General features: G+C 41.8%; 1 protein-coding gene across 2 annotated transcripts in view; it reads right to left on the bottom strand.

Moving 5' to 3' along the window:
• tnrc18 (trinucleotide repeat containing 18) overlaps window positions 1-17,889 on the bottom strand; it is a 53,936-nt gene extending 36,047 nt beyond the window's left edge. For both annotated transcript variants that reach the window (XM_030142300.1, XM_030142301.1), the window contains exons 1-3: window positions 17,709-17,889; window positions 15,692-16,035; window positions 2,945-3,085 (exon numbers count right to left, since the gene is read on the bottom strand). In XM_030142300.1, the coding sequence (XP_029998160.1) occupies window positions 2,945-3,085; window positions 15,692-15,899 (349 nt within the window). In that variant the 5' untranslated portion in view covers window positions 15,900-16,035; window positions 17,709-17,889. The remainder of the gene's footprint in view (window positions 1-2,944; window positions 3,086-15,691; window positions 16,036-17,708) is intronic.
• Window positions 17,890-22,181: the final 4,292 nt, after the last annotated feature.

Below are 22,181 nucleotides of genomic sequence, written 5' to 3'. Positions count from 1 at the left end.
AGGCAGTGACAGTTAACCTCAAGTCACCTGGAACAATTTTTGCTTATGGGGTCAGCTTATAGCTGGCGTTGGCTAAGAGTCTGCCTAACAGCCAGCTGCTGCTCTCAGAGACCAGATCTTAATATAGACGAGGTCTTTAGCCTGGTGTTATTCTTTGGATATCTGTGTTAGGTCTGAGCTGGCTGTAACTCTGACGTAGGCTGGTTTCACTAGGCCACAAATAAATGAAGAAAAAAAATGACTGCCACCCAGAGAGGGTGAGACATTCCCTGTTCCCACACTCCATTCATTCCAAGAAAAATCAAAGACGCCGTTGCCATTCCAGCACGAAGTGGTGGGGAGCACAGCCCAAGTATAAACCTGTCTCCTCTCCGTTTCGAGTGGCAGAAATGGAGATGCCCACAGTGGCGGGTGGTGGTGGGGGCGTCAGCGAATGGGGAAAAGGCACAGAGACAGAAATATAAGAGGAATGATGTGAAGAGTGCCAAAGCATGCAGGAGGTTTCTTGCAAAGCTTCCTTTAACCACAGCTACCAGCTAACCTTGATCTCTAACAGCTTTGATACGGCGTTCATGTGCAGCTACAGTGCATCGCAGGCATATCCAAAGTCTGCTTCTTAGCCGCTGCCCGGAAATGTTTCCAGCTTTTAGCAACTGTAGCTGCTATTAAAGCCAGCCACCAGGTATTAAGAATCTCTCTTAGGCCGTGAAGGATTCTTTTCATATCAGAGCAAGCGAAGTCCAAAACTCCTTTAAGCAGCAGGAGGTTTAGCCACTTTAGCTTCACATACTTCAGCCGCAGTTCTGGCTAAACTTTAAGTCAAGCGTCAAAAGTCCATCCCTGCTTTACTCCTCACTTTATATTTGGGAGAATTCAAAGTTAATCTTTCCTGTATTGACTGGCATTAAACTAAAAACTAAACATTAACACTAACACTGAACAGTTATTGATCAATCTGTGTAAAACTGACATCACACTATGTACATCTACATGTTAGATGGTATTGAAAACAATGTTTTTGTGGGCTTTTGTCTCCCATCTGTTGGTCAAGAAGCAGCACATTTTGATTCAGTTAAAAAAAAGACGGATTACCACTTTTGAACTTTGCTAAAATTGAAGATATATAGTTTCCTTTAAAAAGAGAGATTTTTACACATATTCCCATTAATAACTTGATATTGATATGAACATTGATATTCCCCTGCTGTTTTCACCTGTAAGACCAGGTGCAATGTGTGCATGTTTTTTCACCTTTAAGACTGTTGACCATAGTAAAAAATTTAGTTTTTCAGAAATCCCTCAAAGACTCTGTGCTTATTACTGTTAATAATAATAATGATAATGATAATAATAATAATACCACCCCCATGGTTGTTCCTGAGATAGTTACCACACAATCAAAACTTCCTACAGATATAACCCAAGTATGTACAAGTACAATTTCAGTGTTGTTCATTGACCTAAACAGTGTTTTCATATTAGAAGACATTTTAACTGAGTACATTCCCTCAGTTGAAAAAAAACTATGACTGATAGAACCATCTAATCAAACACAATTGGATTTACTGGGTTTAGACAACACAGAACCAGATCTGTCACACAAGCGATAGTCAATTTTAGATTAGTCCTAAAAGGAATCCATTTGTCCTTCTTCCTTTACGTTGGTGAAATGCACTGTGGGATGCCTCCTATCTGACCTTGCAATCCACTGAGATTTGATAAGGACACAAAAGGACATGAGGGAATGCAGATTCTATCACTAACTGAACGGGTCTCAAGAGGCCACAGAGGTCTGAGGAGAGGACTAGAAAAAACAGACACTTGAATATATATAAGAACATTCTGTTTTATCTCCCACCCCCTAATTATGCACATGGTTTCACAATTGATGGTAATAATGATAACCTTTTGACATTTTTACTCAATATGGGTAGATTTGACAGTCTATAATACAGAAGAAATAAATGCAGGGTGGATTTTTGATTTGGCGAGTAAATCTCAGATGGCTATTCAGTGTGTTTTCAGGTAAATATTTAAGTAAAGTAGCCATGTGGTTTAGAAGCTGTTCAATGTCTGCACGGCATTTTGGTCTAATTTACAGACAAGTTCTCTCTGTGTCACTTTGACAAAGAGGAACATACATGGGATGGGATGCATTCAGTGCACCTCATAAATCTGAAATCTTCATTTTGTTCCAACACAACACAGGGAGTGACAGACATGATGCTACATTCAACCTCATTAATTGATAAATCTACACTCAAAATGGTCATGAACATTGTTTAAAATGGTAAAGTTTATACCTCTTTCATTTATTTAAATACTTATAACTGATATTATATCAGGCATTACACAGAAAGGAATTGATAGGATACACCTTAGACATTATCAAATAATGTACTGTAACAAATACTGATATTGATCACAAGGAGAAATAATATTATTGAACATATATTCTGCATTATTGCTCAGCCCTAATTCATAAGCAAGGACTGGGGAAAGATACTGTAGAAAAAGTGGGCCAGGACAAGAGAAAGAGAGACAGTCAGAGACATGCATGCACAGAGAACTGCATGTTGGACATGAAGGTCAAAAAAGAAAAAGAAAAAAAGAACAAGAGGGAAGAAGATAGATTATAGTACGTATGACAGGCGAAAGTAAGGAACTGGTGGAGGACAGAGGAAGCGAGACGCATATAGGACAGAGCCAGCAGCGGGGCTAGTAGCATCGAGACAGAAATGGAGCAGGATCCCACCGGTGTAAGCAATGAGAAACAGAAGAGGAACAAGCCTCCTGGGCACCGAACAGCAGGACGGGAGCGGACTGTGAGAAATGTCATTAAAATATGATGTCACTTTACACTGTTGAATTATGCACTGTGAGCAGAAGAGGATAGAGAGGGAGGCAGACATGCAAATGTTTGCTCAAACCAACAATGATTCACCTTCATGAGCATGAGATGCCCAGAGCTGAGCCATCTGCAGACTGCTGGGATTGGCCGTTCTGTACGTGGGGTCAGAGGTCAAGGGGGAGGGGCCCGGATAACCCGACAAGAAGGGACTGGAGCCTGCCGGGAAGGCATCGCCTAGGAAAAGAACAAAAAAAGAAGGTCTGTCAGTTACCATAGCAACTGCAAGAACCAAACTGATAAAGCTGATCAATACATACTGTACATGCCGTCACTTTCCTGTGCAGAGTATGTGTGTGTTTGTGAGTGTGTGTGCGTCGGAGTGCACAATCAATACGTGCTGATGTTTCTGTGCTGAAGTAGTCTGTTGTAATCACATTATTACTGAGCCACCGTGCACTCAGTTTCAGCAAGGCAGACCACAGACTCAGTGCACTCAGAAGGAAAAAAAGGACAGTTAATGTAACCACCAACTCAAAACCACAATCGTCACAGCAGGAGTGAAACCATGTGGTGTCATCTTGAGGGCACTTTGTCTCCCGGGATGAAATGATTTGACAGAGCATTAAGGAAGTGGCCTCTACCTCTTGCCGGATCAAAGTGGCGCATTCAATCTCAGATGATCAGATCTGTCACAGTGTGGGGCTTTTACCCTTGGAGCTTGACAACATGAATTTATAACATTAATGTGACTTGATAAATGTTAAGGGGTTAAAGGGGTCAGTATGTATCTCACCTAGTGGACTAATTCATAAGTGAAACAAAGTCCTGTACACTGCCAATGCGCAAGGTTTAGTTAAAGTCTGCTAGCCTGATTGTGACCTCAGAATTTATGCATGTTTCAACAAGTTTTTCTGTTTTTTTTTCAGACCACTATAATTACAGTTTAAGCCTTATCTCATGTCCTGTTGCACTGGTGCTGTCTTATGGTTTTTAAAGACAGCTTTATGTGCCTCTAATGCCTTCATACCTGTAGGTCCTATTTTGAACATTTTTTCACAAGGCGCTTCACATTTATCACAGACTTCAAATCAGGCATCAAATTCAATCATTTTGTCAACATTTTTGAGAGTCTTCAAACACAACATTCAGATTACTGAAGTTAAGACTTTTACAGAACTGTAGCAAGCCTGGGCCAGCAGGAAAAGTCTGAACTTTTTCCATATTATTCAGCAGCCAGTTGTATTTTTAAACGTTTTTTGTAATGCTAAAGATATTTATGACCTAAGATGAAATATTTGGCCCGCTCAACACACATACCTAAAACCAATATTTCCAAAGACGGCATCACTCTAGCAGAAATTTATTGTACGTCAAGAGAAGTGAAGAGCAGAGCCAAAAGCCCCTTCTCTGTGGAAATATTGAATTTAAACATTGGTTTACCCAGGGCAAATAACATCTGACCCTTTCTTTATTAGACCTTCTAAGAACTGATAAAATATATCTGTAAATATGTAAAAAAGTTTAGATTTTTTGCCTGTTTGCTTAGGTGTGATGCTGAGACAAACGTTGCACACTTCACAAGTAAAGCCTGTTCCACTGAAGTAATGCTGATGCAGTAAATGCTTAGAAAAACATCTCAACATGATACCTTTATCAATTGTTTTTATTAGACTCCACTCCTACATGCAATCTAACCATTAGTCAACTTTGAACCTTTGAACCATTACTGCCTCTTCCAATCACAGCCTCCAAAGAGCTGGAAAAGGTTTCATGTTTAGCTGCAGGCCCCCGCCCCACCACCCAGTCCATTACTGAACACACTGAACAGCCATTACCTTGATAAAACTAACCATGTGTGTAGGGGAAAGGGTGCTGTCTATATATGGGATAGGGGGGAAGGGATTCTCTGTGTGTGTGTGTTTCTGTATTAGTCCTGTGGGAATCTGAGAGACATGCTTTGCTCTCTGAGTTTCTCCTGCATCTAAATCAGTACATTAAAACCGCAGTCCGTCAGTGCCACTACACACACACACACACACACACACACACACACACACACACACACACACAAAAGCAGAATTTGAAATCAATAGCAAATGCAGCTTTCCAATTAATCACAATCAGAGGCGTACGCACACACATACAGGAGCAATACAGTATGCCTTTATTCTCCATCTTGAAAAACATTATGAATCCTTCCACTTCTAGATCTACTAACACATACTTATTCAAGTTTCTCAATGCATGCATGTTTATATACAGTGTATATATGTGTGTCTGTGCTCCATGTGTGTACCCTAGGTCTGCATGCGTAACTCAGAGTAAGTGGATGTGTGATCCCTGACATGTGCAAACAGTTCCGCGTGGGTTTGCAGCGAATGCCCTTTGAGTCGAAGACGCTGTGGGAGCTGCACACAAAAACACACACGTGTGAACTTATAATGTACACACACCCATGCCAAAAGTGAGGAACACACAAGTAGGCATATAGACTGGTTTACACATGCGTACCAGTTCTTGTGATAACAGACATATCCACTACAAATCACACATGTAGCTTGTGATTAACCCTCTGTTAGTCTCGGGACATTAACTGTGGTGGAAGCACAGTCCTCATCTTGTGAAGCATTGAGGAAGAACACAGCAATGAGGTTTTCCCTCAGAAAGAGACAACTCACACTACTTGTGTCTAAAAGAAGCATATGCATGGTGGACATTGCTGCAAACTTTTAAATAGTTAGATTTCCAGAGCTGACAAATGTTGTGAGTAAGAGATTTATCCAACACTGTATTGAATGACAGAAACACAGAAAAATGGAATAATAAACATTCAAAATAATTTTACATATCCAAACTCATCTCTATATTTCATTAACACTGTGCCAGTGCTGAGGACAGGTCTGACACTAGGGCTACATAATATAGTGAAAAAAGAAATACTGATATTATTGTTGGCAATATCGTGGTTTTGATATGAGTGCATTTGCAGTGTTATCAAGGAAAATGCATCATTACCCACTTTGAACTTTTATTCCAATTTAAACATACAACTTAAAGTAGCATAGGAAATACGAACACTTAAGACCCATGCTAAGTGTCACAGAGCTCAATTCATAATCATAACAGAGGTTATGTTTATCCAATTCCGACCATGATCACTCCAAACTCATTAAATTACAGCCTTTTGCAATTCTATAACTGCACAGACGGGTACAGCAATTACAGCTGGTTACAACAGCCCTACCTGCCACATTCACTATCATTCTGGAATACAGCTAAAACTCATTGTATTTTATTTTTAGTTAATTTTAAGTCACAATCATGTTGGTCGATCCAGTCCAGGATGCAGTAATGGTAACTTTGAAAAATAATGTTGGAGGGGACTCATGAGGACACAAGAAGAAGCGAGCCCTGTCATTAAAATGGCTAAATCCCCACAAAAGAAAAATGACCATACACACACAAAAACAACCACACTTCATTAAAGCTTGCCTTATTCAGTGCAGGCTCAAAACTTGTTTTTTCACATAACAAGGAGGAATTATGAAAAAAGGTTATGCACAGATAGAAGGAAGGACAATAAGGACAGACTGAATCCCTTATTAGCCCAACAGCGCTTCCTCGCTAAAATGTTGGTATCGGGGCCGATATCCAATCTTAATATCGGATTGGTGCAACCTTATCGCACCAGCATGTTGTATCAAGAATCAATAACAAGTTGAATTTGCGGGGTTGTCAAGTTCTGGCGCTATGTTAGAGTCCTGTGGTCTTGATGCAGGAGATCAATCTCCAACAGAATTGGGTGGTACTTTCAGTGGAGGATAACGCAACAAATTAATGTCCAAATATGACTTCCTATCGGTTCTCAATAGTAACTATATTGATATCTGTAAGCACCTCCATGGTATAAGCCATCAAAGTATGGCCCATTATAAGTATAGACAAATGTTTAATATTTAGAAAATTCATAAAAAATTCAAAAATCTAAATTTCTGAAAACTGAACAAACTTTGTAGACATTGTCCCAAAGAAGGTACATATAAAATTTGAAATGCATCTGACCAGCAGTTTTGTCAGAGAAGATGTGTGAAGAAATTCCCAACAAAGGCAACGATGAAGACTGACACAACGCCTTGACAATAGCTCCTTGCTTATCAACCGGTAAGCTAAAAATGAGTTGAATTAACAGTCAGACAATCAGTGTCAAGCACAGAATATTTATCTAGTCTATACAACATGAAGCCATGTAAATCGCTAATGTTATGCTGCGTTTCCTCACCCTCTCGGTCGACTAAGACTCTTCTCATGGCCTAACAATTTAGTTGGCTATTAGGGGGCAGCCCGACATATAAGCACCTTTTTACCATCATCTTTTCATCTGTCACTCTGGTGTGTGTCAGGATACGTGCCAGAAATGTTGACCTAACAAATTATTCCCACCAATAACCCACTTTCTAATTGTTACCTGGTGTGTTTGTGAAGAACAAAAAGGAGACCTAGCCACTCGAACACACACTCCCAGACCAGAATATCTCCACAACCACCACCTGTCAAGGATGTGAGGGTCCTCGTAGCATGTCAGCAGTTTCCATTCCTTCAGGCTAAACACCAGGGTCTCTCCAACACACACATACACACACATGCATCAAGAGGTGCAGATGCCCCTCCGGAGTATGGATCAATCTCAGCATCTCAGCCGCCTACAGGCCCTTTATCCATTTGTGCAGCATACACACACAGCTACGCACCATCTACATTCACGCTTTGTGCCAATGTTTAAGGGGAAAAAAATCTAATCCCAATTCCCCTTTCCCTTCCTGAATAGTCTACGGGAGGAAAAAGAGGGAGGGGTAGAGTGAGGGAAAACATTTGCACTCCTCGTTCCAGAAACAACATCCAAATGGTAGCTGAGAGGAAAATGTTTCTTTAAATGTTTTGGAATTACTCTTTCATTACCTCCCGCTCTCTCTCCCGCTGCCCTTTCCTTCCTTCCTCGCTCGCTCTCTTCACAACTCCATCCCGCGTTCCCACCCCTGACACATACACACACACACACCATTTGGCTCCCACTTCACAAGACAGTTAGTTTGCCATATTGGAATAAGCAAGATGCCAAGAAACATGCTCTCTGACTCCCAACATGTTCTGAGCCTCCATTTTCAGATCCTCATAAAGAAAAGTATCTCTACCATCAGAGAAGGGACGGCCTGCTGGAGATTAATACTGATAGAGACTCTGCTATAAATGTCACATACAAACCTACATGGAAAATCAGAAATCAAACTCAGAAACAAGAATCCTGATCACAGGTCGATGCACTGCACAATCCAGGAGAAAACAAAAAAACAAAAAACAAAACTGGATGTTGTACTAAAGTACAAAAAATATCAGAGGAAAAGCCTCTGATATAAATGTCGGTCACAAATGCACACACACTCTGTAAACCCATCTGTTATCCATCAGTGGTACTCAGAGCAGGGTTAGCTGGAGGGGAATCTCTATTGATCTCAGGTTTTCATTCCCTGCAAGAAAAACATTCTAACAGTAAAACTCAGCTGTGGCAGAGACGGATAGTGCAGCAGACTGGCACCCTGACACTGGTAACCATTAAACCTCCCAGTACTGCGGAAAGGAGGTCCATACACACACACAACCCAGGGGTGTGCGTGAATTGCACGTCTGGCAACACACACAGTTTATGTGTGTTCATTCAGACTGTGAGCATGTGGTTTTGTGTGTGTTAATCACTTCAAAATGTACATGTGTGTCTGGTTTTTCTGGTTAAAACACGGAGGAGCAGCTTTTTGTTTGTATGTTTTTGAGCTCAGGCTGAACACAAACTGTTTCTCAACTTCACCTAAAAATCTCTTTGTTCTACAACATGCTCAGGTTACAACTTGTGAACTTTTTTTTGGCGAACTGCAATGAAAAGTGTTAACTTGCAATAATGATCTCTGTAGCCCTATTTAATGAGAAATGAGAATTACCCAATTCATTTGGAAAAAAGAAAAGAAATGATACAGTAGCAGCCTACATGTTCTGAACTGCTTCCTTCCCAATCTTAAATATCTTGTGCTCTCTGCCAAACAGTAGCAGTAGCTGTGATAACAGTGCATGAATTAAACTTGCTTCTTTATCATTGTCTTTGAGTGACTTTCCAAGTAGTTTAAGGTGGTTCTGTCGCTTTGAAATGCTGTACAGGTTTACACATTCTTAATCAGCTCTTCAAAAACTGACAAATAAAAAAAAAAAACATGAACTGAAACCAAGGTATTAGAGGAACATTTGGCCACAAATGTGTTTTGTCTCATACTCAGGAGACCAATTTATTCCCTTCAACCAAAACACATCGACATAGTGTTTTGTTTCTCGTGCATCACCAAAACTTTGTGCTCTGACAGTTGGATGGAAACACACCTCATGTGTATTTGGAGCCTGGCGACGTTTGCCTGGCTGCTGCGCTCTGAAATCTCCTGTGAAGATGGCAGGTGTTGTTTTGACACACTCTTTTACAGCAACAAATGGGAACACGCTCACAACAGGCACATGCATTGCATACACACACATAGTTTCTCATACAGACTGAATGGCCTGTACGACAGTTGTGCACTCACTCAGATGTAATATGCATGCATTGAAGAACATGCAGAAAAACATGACAACTACTGTCTATACACGTCATGCTGTTTTGGATGGTGTTTGGTGTGATATTACTTATTTACATATAAACATCCTCAGAGGTGCTACCTGTATGCACAGGTTTTGTTGTAGTAGATGCAGCAACCAAGTCAAATTAATGTAAAACCAATGTAGAGAGAAAACTGATCAAACAATTTTTCAAAGACATAGTAGTTGAACTTTTTAATATCCACTCTTCTCTCTGAACCTTCACTTGGGACAAGGGTTAAAATACAAGTGAAAGGTAAAAATGTATGTATGCATTAGGTTTCATTTGAAGGGGAACATCTTCTAGTTTCTGTGTTTAGCATGTGCCTAAATACAGCTTCATCTAAATCAGTTAAAAACAAATGACTCAACTGTAACCTGGGTTCCCTGTAACCAGGTGCATGTTAAAAACTTTGTGGGTGTTGTATATTGATTTATTCTTGCTTTTCCAAATTTTGTATGCAGATTCTGTAATAATATTAGTCCACAATAATGTGATAAATATGATCTTAAACTGAAAAACTCAACATTACCTTGTGAAATGAACCTAAAACCCCCACCTGTACCCTTAAGTCACTGACACCAACAGTTCAAGTCTACTTTTCTCCTATCATATTTGTTCTCTGCATCTCTTTAAGGCTTCTACACAGTGCATTTTTTTCTCAAGTGTCCTGGGAGCCCCATTATAAATGCACAATCTTATGTAATAGGACACACAGAGATTCAACATAGAGTCAAACAGACAGACATAATGCAGTGTGTGACCTTTGTGTGCTTGAGGCTGTTGTTTGAGTTAAAGGAAGGGTTCTGGCAGAGTGAACGAGTTAGCTAATGCTTTGGGTATTTCGACATGCCACGGCACGATTGATTCTAACACACACACACACACACACCTATCACTCTTATGTCTGACAGCTGTGTGTGTGTATGTGTCGTATCTGTGCGTGTGCATGTGTGTGTGCCGTTTGTCTGCCTCTGACAGGTTTATTGTAGCAGGGCAGCAGTGCCTTGTGCTTTCTTTTAAGGAGCCTGTTTTCTCTCCTGAAGGATTCAATTAATCTGAGAGGTGGACGTGTCCGAGCAACATCTTTTCACACACACACACTCTGTAGGGGCCTGTGTCTTGAATACATATAAACACACGCTCACCACATTAATTTTAACATAAACAGACACACAAACCATGCAGTGTGGAAGACAAATTGGTATCGGACCGAGACAACCCTGGCCTGCCCCGCAAGCCGCATGAATTATACTTACACATGTGACTGTGTGTGTATAAGAGAGAGGGGAGAACATTTGAAGGGCTAACACATTTATCTACCAGTGTATGAATGTGTTGTGGTGAGGATAAATCTCCCCGTTTCTCTCTGCACAGAGTCCCAGGGGGAAACCCCGGGTCCTAACTGCACTAAGCACAATCACATGCTCCTATTCCCATACACAAGAGCTCTCAATCCTCTCATTTGTTTCTCTCACAAACACCCAAACAACCAGCAAAGCTCTTATCCTCCGTAAAAACAAAAACACTGCTTCCCACCTTAGGGATTGCACCCATTTAGGTCTACTTTCCCATTTGTCTTGAGCTGTTTTCATCTGTCTATTGACCTTCCTTCTCTGCACTCCGACACCCACATTTGCCACTGCATCTCACTCCCATATGAACACACACAAAAAAAACAAGGTGTGTGCGCAGAGACAAAATAAAAGTTGCTGGTTCAGACAAGTTACCCTTCAGAGAGGAGGGACACCGCCCTCAACGGCATTTTCGCCTCATTAAGCTTACATTTGTTCCAAACTGTACTTGTAAGGTCATTCTATACAGTTAAACTAATCATGTACAACAATAGTCGACTGATATAACACAACAACGATTCAACTGACACGCAGTTTATGTGTGCTTCTTCAATTTCTGCTCTCAACGCCCGGAAAAAGCTGCAGGCACAAAAAGTGATGTGCTTTATGTTTCCCTCAGCTGCAAAAACATGTCTGTTTGCTTATAAGTAGAAAAAGAAAAATAGGAAAAAGGTACCACAAACGTGTGATCTCTGGGAAATGAAGTGCAAAAGTGCATTTATCACAGTGCGGTAAGGCCAAAGACTGTATGATAAAAATGTTCATAAAAGTCAAATTGTTTCTTTCAAGTTTAAAAGAAGATTTTTGATCCTGAGAAAAAGCTGCAGATGGGAGGCATAAAAGACTTTACAAGATGAAAACAATGCAAGAATCCTACCAAGACATAAATGACATAAGGTATAATACAAAAACACACCTGTAGTCTATGACTTCATGATAGTGTATATTTTGGTCATTTTTTACATTAAATGAAAACACAGAAAAAGCTTGCAATCTGAGCTCCTCTTCAAAGAGATGAAAACAACACAGACTTTTTATCAAATGCCTCCTTATGGTCAGAACATGAGTAAAATTAAGTAATATAGTTGTTTTAGTGGCGAACATAAACAAAACAAACACTAGAGATACTAAAGAAAAATGTACATAAATGAGTGTGGTATAAAACTATACTAAAATCTTTACAGTTTTGTTGATCAGCCCTGGTTTAACGAATCTTGATCAAATGACTATAAATCATCTCCTCTTTGTTGCGGTTCCGTGTCATCAGGTCCTACCTTCGCTGCTCTCGGATGCAAAGAGGGAGGGAAAGGAGGAGGAAGAGGACAGATGGCCTCAATCTGGTGATGCAGGCTCCGGCAGACCTCCAGTAGACAGAGGACCATTTACAGCCGTTTTACATCTATAAACAGTGACTAACACCTAATCCTGTTTTGATATAACCTGCATGAATAAACAGGGATAGGTGCTGCAGCGGGGTAGAAATGTGACGGGAAACGATGTCTGTATACTCATTACAGGGGTCTCCTTCTGCTGCAAAGTGCACAAGTAGCACAAATGGCAATGAGTAGAGCTTCACAGCACATTAAAAAAACAAATGGCAAACTGTCTCTGTGTCACATGTATACACACACCTGCCAAACACAGGCGAGGAAATATTCTACTTCATTAAGTCAGGTGCAAATCCTATTAAAATGAACTAAATAAGGAAATGCCTGGCAAATATGGATGTGTTGGCGGTAAAATAAAAGGATATTTACTGCACAGTAATAATGATATAGCATTTGTTTATATTCACAGATAAAATGCTTATGTTTCGATGCTGCTGTTTTACTGAATTTTACTTATGCATATATTTTAGAGGTTTTCATTGTAATAGTTTTGAATGTTCTACCTAAAGATTTCTGAAAAGGTCTGCTGCTTGGCAAGTATTTTAACAATATGGAATAAAGGCCAAATATCCATCTTTTTTTCTTTTGTTTTGTCTTATATACCACTTTCCTCTTGCTGTCCCGTTTACATAGTTTACGTCTTGTTTTGTCTTGTACACTGTTTTCCTCTCAGTTCTTTTTTACATAGTTTGTCTTGTTATGTTGTTTTGATTTTGTTTTGTCTTATACTTTTTATCCATCTTCTGTGTTATTTTCACAGTGCTTCTTTCTTTAACAGTTTGTATCTCATCACATTGTTTTTGTCTTGTTTCATCTCCATAATTTCCATCTTGTTTTGTCCTTGACATAGTTTGCATTTTGTTCCTTTGTTTCTCCTTGTTTCATCTTTTATGTCACTATTCTTGTTACAATGCTTTTAGCTTTTTTCTTCTAGCTCTATTTCATCTTGTTATGTCATTTTTTTTCTTGCATAATCTTAAGTCATTTTTATCTTCTTACATCTTCTATGAATAATTTAAAACCACAACTAACCATGTGGCTTTTAGAGCATCCATTCAGGACTAAAATCAGTCTTAAAACTTGAAAGAAATATGATGATTTAACTTTTATTTTGACATTTATCAACATCTACAAACATTTTTTTCCAGTAATTTTTGACCGTACTGCCAGCTGCAGGTGGCAGCTATAAGAGTCAACCATTCTACCTGGAGTGCAAAATACATTGAGAATTTCATAAAACACATGTAAACAAAAACAGTAGTGGGGCAGCCTCAGCTCTTCTGATTACACAGTGGGTCCTTGAGCTCCGGACTCATGCTGCTCATTGCAATTAAAGGGGAACATTATGAAGATTTGCAATTACAGGGTAATTATCATGTAACAGACTGCATAGTGTTATTACAAGCATGGGATTCAGATCTCAGTTGGGTTTGGTTAATGTAATGTGTGGGGATTTGATATTGAAGAGTGCCATAAAGCTAAATGACCTGCATCGTACAGTGGTGTGTTTTAGTGGGTGGAGGCTGCAAGTGTGTGCAGGGGAGATGAGAGTCAGAGAGTGCGAAGGCCAGCATGTGGGCAGAATAAAATGTATCCCGTTTTAAAGGAGTGTTTAAACTGCCAATCTGGGCTGGAACAGTGGTTGGGTCAATTCCACTTCACAAACCCCCTGGCTACACATCAAGTTGTTCCGCACATGCAAGCACACACACACCACAAGCAGTTTTCAGCTCGTTTCTGAGCCACAAGATCCCAACCGATGCTCTGAAATGAAGTACTGCCACAAAAAGGCATTTGGACGGTTTACTGTAAATCCACAGGTCTGATATTTTCATGTGAAAATATTTCTGTATTACTCCACAGCTTCAAAGTCAGCTCCAACTACAGATCACCAGCAATAAACTGCACCCTGGCTCATCTCTTTGCCACGATACACCCATCAATCATTCTAACGCTCCATGCTGTGAGTTGATTTCATCTTTGACAGCTTTTCATGTGCTTGTGTGTGGAGTTGAGTGTGTAGGCTCTACCGGTGTGTCACATTAATGCTTCATCAGAGCCATGCCCTGCTAGCAGTGCCTCTCTTTACTACACCTCTAGTACCTTGTGCTCCAAATGACAAGTGCTGCACTGAACCCAACACTCAGTGATAAGGACAAGGAGCACAGCTAAAAAATGGAATATTATTATCTCTGGGGTTTACCTCTGTAAAGAAACCAGAGAAACTGTAATTGTATCGGCGTCTGCAGCTACATGACTTCAGGGGGATGTAAGTAACTCGATGAGAGCATTTGTCATACTTTCCATTTTCCAAAAGACAGAGCAGCAGACGTATCTTTCCTAAACACAACATATGGTTTGAGCCTAGATGGCCGCGCTCTGCCTTTCTGTTTGACAGACCACAAAACTGTATGCAAACACGCAATGTTATCTTTTTAGCATAGTGTGCTTTCAAGGCTTCCATTACTAATAGCAAAAACAGAAATCACTGCACAGGCAGTTAAAGTAAAGGGAAAATAACTAGCTCAGCAGGGAGTAACATATACTGTAGATGATCTGCGGACTACATGCAGTTAATACACAACACATTCGCACACACCCACCCACTCACACACAGAACAGGTAGAGATGTAAACAAACACAAGGGGCCTCTGTTTTTTCTTTATCAGCTAAATAGGGACCTCACATGTGATCTTATTTAAGCACACACACAGTGTCTCTTGTTTTTCCTCACATGGATCCCCATTGCAGGTTTCATGATTTTGCAGCCGGTGATGTATAGAAATAGTGTACACACACACGTACATGCAGCATCGTTTATTTACCAAATACGCGACAACAGTGGCTTTTTACTCTAAATACAACAGACTTAACCACAGTCATTCAAGCAATTTCCACCAACAGAGTAAGAAGTGGTCTGTCAACCCTCTAAGGTCACAACTTTACCACCCCCACTCGCAAACACACGCACACACTGCATCTGCTCTCACGGCAACGACGGTGTAATGGACCACATGCAATCCAAGACCATTGCACCCTGACCTGCACATTGCTGCAACACCTACATCACAATCCTCTACAGTCGGCTGTGTTTCGTGCCTTGTGTCCGGACGGTGTATACATATGTGTATTGCATTGCAAACTGCCATGAAATTTTCCGCTAAAGCGCTGCCCATCGCAAAAAACTGGAAATCCTTAAAACATTACACCGCACTTTAGCATCTGAAACTTGTCACCGCTTTATAACAGCCACTCCTCCTCATCAAATCTACATCGGAGTTTATTTCCCATCGAACATCAGCGATGACCGCACCACTAACTGTGCGCATTTCTGCGCAGCACAATTTCAAGTTAATATTTGATCATTTTGGGGTTGTGTTTATCAGGGGAGTCACGTTACAGCTGCTACAACCTAACAGCATATACTTACTGTGGTGTGGATGTAGGTTAATGGCCGATGGCAGGAATTTTCCGGAGTGGAGAGGCGGCGGATGACTCGCGCCCAAGTGACCGGGCGAGGGAGGGATCCTCCCGGCTGCTGCGGCTGCTCCGAGTCGGTGAGGCTCCATGGCGAGCCCCGCCAACAACGGAGGTGGTACGTGGACGGATCGGGGAGGTCCAAAATCTCTGCCATCCATTATCCACAGGAGGGAAAGTTGTGAAAAAAAATTGTCCTTTCGGATAGGCCCCCTATTCCGAAAAAGCCAAAGCTGGCTATAATAATGTCTTTAGTTTTCCAGGCGATACGTGCTCCTTTTCAGCCATGCTGCTGACCTATAAAACACAAGAGGAAACAAATCGCTTGACATATAATCTAAAAGGCAGGCTGAACAAACTGCTGGGAAGTGGTAGTTTTAGGATTTCTGCTGTTTGCAGCGAACAGGCGGCCCATATGTGCAGTGACGCAGTTTGGAAAAACACTTCAAAAACTAGACGCTTAATGTTAACCAGTCGCCAGTAAGACTACCCGGGTATCTGTCGATGTATCCTTAATGCGAGACTTAGTGCAGATTTAACTTATATCTACAAAATACTGATCAAATGCGTAGCGGACTAGCAGCACTCCACCCCCCATTGCACAGCGAACAGGCAGCCGCTCCGGAGCTTCGCTTCCCGGGGAAACACAAGCAGGAGAGGGGCGGTCATCCGCTCTGCCCCGGCCATGAAAACACCGTGTGATGGAGACGCATACCGTCAAATTTTAATAAGCTATTCTACCTTTTCCGATTACCCAGCTGTTTTCCTAAACCGTAAACCAGCAATGTAGGCTATCAGCCGAGTCATGTAAACCAATACACCATAAATACTGAAGGCGCATCAAATATAAATTTCAAACGGGTTAAAAATAAATAAGGGTGCAAAAGGCTGCATCGTTAATCAGCGACTTAGCGGTGTTTTGTTGCCCACAGATGCGAATTTAGTCCGGGACTACTTCGCAATTGGACATGGGTGCTGCCCAAGGAAAGAAATCAAAACCTAACCCGTAAACACTTCAGCCCGCTGTTTGAAAACTAAAAAGCCTATCTGATGCCCGGCTTATCGACGGTTTACCATCTACGCCTCAGTTAAAAATTAAAACTAACATTCAATAGTGTGTTTTACATCATTAGGCGAATAATTCAGTATAATCTGTATCAACTCAAGAATGCGTCTTGAAACTGCGAAAGGTCGATTTAAATGCGCGTGAAAACCCGAAAAAAAATCCATATTATCTTCACATATATTACCGTGAGTAATACTACTAAAGGAAAACATGAATGACCAGAGGGATTAAAGCTGGAGTAACTTTAGATAGAATAACTCTGCGACTTTATTCGTAGATACTGCAGGTGAAAAATCCACTCCTAAAAAAACGGTATTTTTCTGGCGTTCTTTTTTATTTACTCTATCACCTGAAATTTACCAAAATGTGAAGATTATAACTTGAACTGTTGGAAATCTTAGTTAAAAACAAAGCGAAAGTCGAGTTAACCTTCAAAGGCTGGAAGCAAACACATAACAGCGATGACTCGTGATATCCAGGCGGGCGGGATCTGAAGAATGGCTCCTTCAGAAACCACAATAAACCATTTTACCCTAAACTTAAACACACAAGGCGTAAATGTAGCCTGTAAGCCTTTAGACACGGACCATGGGGGTAAACACACACTGTATCCTCCCCGGTTGAGGTCCATGCGGCACGGGCAGCGGAGGCGCACGGCGTATCAGCCACGTTTCAAACTTTTCACGGTTCCATTAACGGCACACGAAACTTTCTCGGTTGAAAACGTCGAGAAAGTGTGTTTCTATCACAGACATCCACGCAAAAGCAAAGCCTCGCGTGTAAGCACCTCCGCGCCTTTTTCGCTAACATTTGCAAACCAAAAATATAATTGTAAAACCGAGGACTCTGACACTTTAGATGGAAAAAAGAAAGAGCAAAAGAGGAAAAAAACATGCCCGCTTACTTGAATGGGGGGAAATGTGGGGATGGAGCTAAAAAAAAATCCAAACGTTTCTCAAAATACGTCCAGGTTGCTGGGAGAACTAGAGTAGTCCATTACAGGCTCGTCCGAAGGTAAACTGGGGGATAACTGGGGGAGAGAAAACCCCTGACGCGTCCGTAAACTCCTCAGCAATGAAACACAGCATTGTTCAGGAAGCCCCGCCCACTGCCTCGCTCCCACCGAACCTCAGCCCAGCCCCATACGTCTCAGCCTGCGCATGTCTGATTGCCTGCACAAGGTGTCAATCAAAGTCCACAGCGTTAAGAAAAAAAAGCAGAGAAAAAACACTCTGGCCGTTCGCCAGCACTATAAAACCAATTATGGAGCAAGGAGGTTGAGCCGTTTCAAGGTCCCCTCTCCCTTCAAGACTGAGTGATCAAAACAAGGTTTTTTTTAGAGGGGGTGGTGGTGACGGTGGGTTTAGAGGGTGGGGGGCAGCTTGGAGCATGGTTTCAAGGCGACCTTCCCTCTCCTCCGCCCCCCACTCACCCCCACCGCACCCATTTCCACGCTGATTAAAGAAGACGCGCAAAGATTGGGAAGTGGAAAGTGTGGGAGCGTTGTTAGCTTTGGAAATATGACTTTTAATGGAAGCTAATGTCTGTCTCAGTTTGTTTCTTTATAGGAACAAATTCCACCTCCCCAACAGGCAGAAGATCTAAACATCTCTGAATACTATTCCACTAATTCATTATTCAGGTCATTTAGATAACTGCACCCCCACAGACTGGACTCAGAGAAGCTATAGCCTAATAAGACTACTTTGTAGACGCATGGGTTTACAGCAGAATCCTCTTTTTAATAATTAATAGGCCTTTGTTACAACAATGATTGGCCGAAGCAAACCTGGTAACTCGCAAGTCATACCATGCGCCTGTCAAAGCTGAAATACAGTCACACAGTGACAGTAATTAAATGCTACTTAGATAGTGTTGGCACTTCAGTTAACGTTGCCTGAACACGAACTCACAAATGGATTTTCAGTCACGCAGAAAAGATGAAGTAGCCTATGGCTTTTAAATCATGGGAGTTGCAGTCTGCAGTTGTGTGAACAGTTGTGTGCAGGTTCATCTTACTTGCACAGAACCTGCCCTCGCTATCACAACGTCTAAAATGTTAATTTCCCCACACCATTTCAGATCGAGGAATGATGCTTCATTATATGCAAACGGCCCCCAAACGAACAACAAACTTTAAGCAAAGCAAGACTGTGACCGCAAAAGCGCATAGATCTGCATTAAAAGAGGAGGAAAAAGTGAACGTCCTCATTTAGTGCAATTACAGGCATGGTAAAATTCAGAGGAGGGGGGGTCGACCTTTGGTGTGAATTGCAACTCTAAAGCCCTCTCACATGACCTTCCTACCCCCCACTTCCACATCCCCCGCGCACGCGTAGTACAGTAGGATTTTTATGATCTATAAGTTTTCTTTGAAGTAAACCATTCTGTGTTACATAGTTGCAAAAAATGTTGATTAAAAAAATCTGATGCGGTTTCAAGCTACCCATGTCACCCCTCCCCTCCGCTTCTCCACAGTCCCTCCTCCTCTCAGTTCATCGGTTTCAAGGCATCCCTCCGATGGGAGGAAAGGAAGCGCTCCAGCCCAGACCGACGCGCAGAGCGCTCACCGAGAAGACAGAGCACAGAGGCGGCGCATCCGAACAACAGCACCGGCTACGGACACATCCGAGCAGCAGTAGCGGAGAAACGGGCCCGGTACGTTGTGGTCCCGACCCCGTGTGTGTGATATTTACTTAATCGGAAATCAACATTATCTCCGAGCCGAGCTGGAAGGAGGAAGAGGCCGTCCGTTCGCTGAGCCGTGTGCTCGCATCGCCTGTCACCCTGACGGGACCCGGGGAGGGAATTACCAGGCAGAGATCAGAGTGATGTCCCGTCCGAGGGGACCAAGCCGGCTTTTGTTCTCCATATCCCTCCGACTGGGAATTCAGACAATGCCTTCAGATTAGGCCCCTATTGTTGCTCTCTTTTCACCCCGCAAGCAGGAGGCAGGTTTCATCTTCCCGTTGTTTTTCTTGTCAAATACAGCGGCATTCGTGGGGGGTTATCTCCACTTTGAGGTGGGTATATTCAAGTCCGAGCCTTGTGTACACAACTACTGATTTATATACATGCCGACCACGGGCATACATCAATATTTCAATAAAATATTACAATTTATACGTTTCTGATATCTGTCTTGTCTCAACAAATGGATCGGGTTTTACGCACGCTTTACGCACCAGTAAAAACACCTATACTGCAGAATTTAATGTCTTTACAGCCTGGGCTGGAGTCATTTACAACAGAGAGTCCTGAAGCTTTATTCCTCCTCATGATAAATTAATATTTCAGTGCCTTTCTCTGGCCTGCCCCACAGTCACATCAACTGTTTACCCAAATAATCCAGTAAGTGCCCCTTCTAAATTCACTCCTTAATAACAAGTAAACAAATAACAGGGAAAAGTAATTTGTAGGACAATATGTGGTTTATGTCCAGGTTCTCACCTTAGATGGCAATAACACGGATAGCTACTGCCTATTTAGATTTCTCACAGGGCTGTGTTACTGAAGGAGCAGATGGGACCATTTGGTAAATTATGTTTTTTATAGTCTGTACACCAACCCAGTTATTTGAAGAGAGTCCAATTTAAAGCTCCAGACTTGTCCCCTGTATGAGGCTGCAGTGGAAAAGTACTGAAAACCATGATTTATAGCCTAAAATGCTGCTGAGTCAATATAATACCACAGCCAATTATTCATAACAATAACACCATTCCCGGACTTGTTTTTTTTTTATTGTGTGGTCCAAAAATTACAGACAACTTTTTTTTTCGTTGACGTTTTAGATCAACTGTGTTTTTCTTTCCTCCCCCTGTTGTTTTTGTCTGAACACCATATCTCAAACTAACCCCTGGTCGTGTGACTGTCCAAATATCATTGTATTGTTGGGGTTTGGGTTTAATTCTGTCCTATCAGTCGAAGGATCAGATAAATAATCTGATTTGGCGGCCAGACTATCTGATTTTCTCAGTGCGTGTGGCTGCATTAACCCACAGGGGACAGAGCTCAGAGACAGCATTGATTAATTCAGCTGGGGCTCCTTCGCTCGTCTCTGGGAAAGACATACATAAATAAATAAACACAGAAACACGTCCTTCCACATAAGCATCTACCCTTTTTTACAACAGCCACTGTATCTCACATGCTGAAGTGCTAATAAAGTGTCACCATAACAATGTATGGCCACATGTGAACATATGAACACATGTATTCTCCACAATAATCCATAAAAGGATATATGAGCTGCAGCAATAAATAACAAAAGTGCAGAAATTTTATGTGACCCACCCCCCCCATTTCCTCCTCCCAACACAATCACACCCACATTCACAGAGCCCCTGCATGCCCACGGGGCTAAATCATCCATCATACCTTATCTCAATGCTCTACACAAGTACTGTACTGTTACTGAAGTGAATGCTGCTGCAATGCACCAAGACAAAATCAGGTAGTTGATTGTGAAGGAGGTTAATTGCAGTGTCATATTTTCAGAGATAAACATGCATGAATGTGGAAGAATCTGAGAAGAGATGACTGACTGACTTCACCACACACACACACACACACACACACACACACACACACACACACACACACACACACACACACACACACACACACACACCAGCAGTCCTTTTGAAGCACATGCACATACTCTCATGGGGTACCTGCCAATCATCAGACAGTGCCTTGCAGGGTTTTATGGAGAACCACTGGAGGGGTGAGAGACAGAAAGAGAGAGGAAGGGGGGGTACAAGCGGCCACACGCCAAGCTCAATGCTGACAGATAGAACTGATGCACAAAGGAAATGTAAACATGGATGATGTTGGTGTTTATTTGTGGGTATTTCTCTGTGGCATGTGGGTGTCAGGGTGTGGACATTTATATGTAATTACATATGAGCTGTCAAAGTAGAGCTTCCCATACATATGCTAAAGTAAGTGAGTGATACAGCAAGGAACCACCCACATGGAGACCATTAGGTAGATATGAGGAAACATCTACTAAATAAAAGGCACTGAATATAATTTTGAGTCAAATACATAAAACACAAACATGTTTATATGAATGGAAGCAAGACAAGGACACGCCTGCATGTCAGAGCAAAGTGATTCCCATCTGCCAGTTCTTCTGACCAAGATGGGGGATGGGTATGTGTGTGTGTGTCTGTGTGTGGGGTTGACAACTGTGCATGCAGGGTGCACCAGAAAGCAAGCGGTGCATGCGATGAATGTGTATTTTGGGTGTGTGTTCCTGTGCCTGGGTTGCGTGGTTTAAGAGCTCTGAGAAATCATGAGGTTTTTGCAAGAAATGCTGTGCGACCTGGCCACAGCTGTAAGGGAACACTGATGTAACACACAACTCTTGATG

Source organism: Sphaeramia orbicularis, chromosome 8, assembly GCF_902148855.1.
Source record: "Sphaeramia orbicularis chromosome 8, fSphaOr1.1, whole genome shotgun sequence".
Lineage (NCBI taxonomy): Eukaryota > Metazoa > Chordata > Actinopteri > Kurtiformes > Apogonidae > Sphaeramia > Sphaeramia orbicularis.
This window is presented reverse-complemented; position numbering and strand designations above follow the sequence as displayed.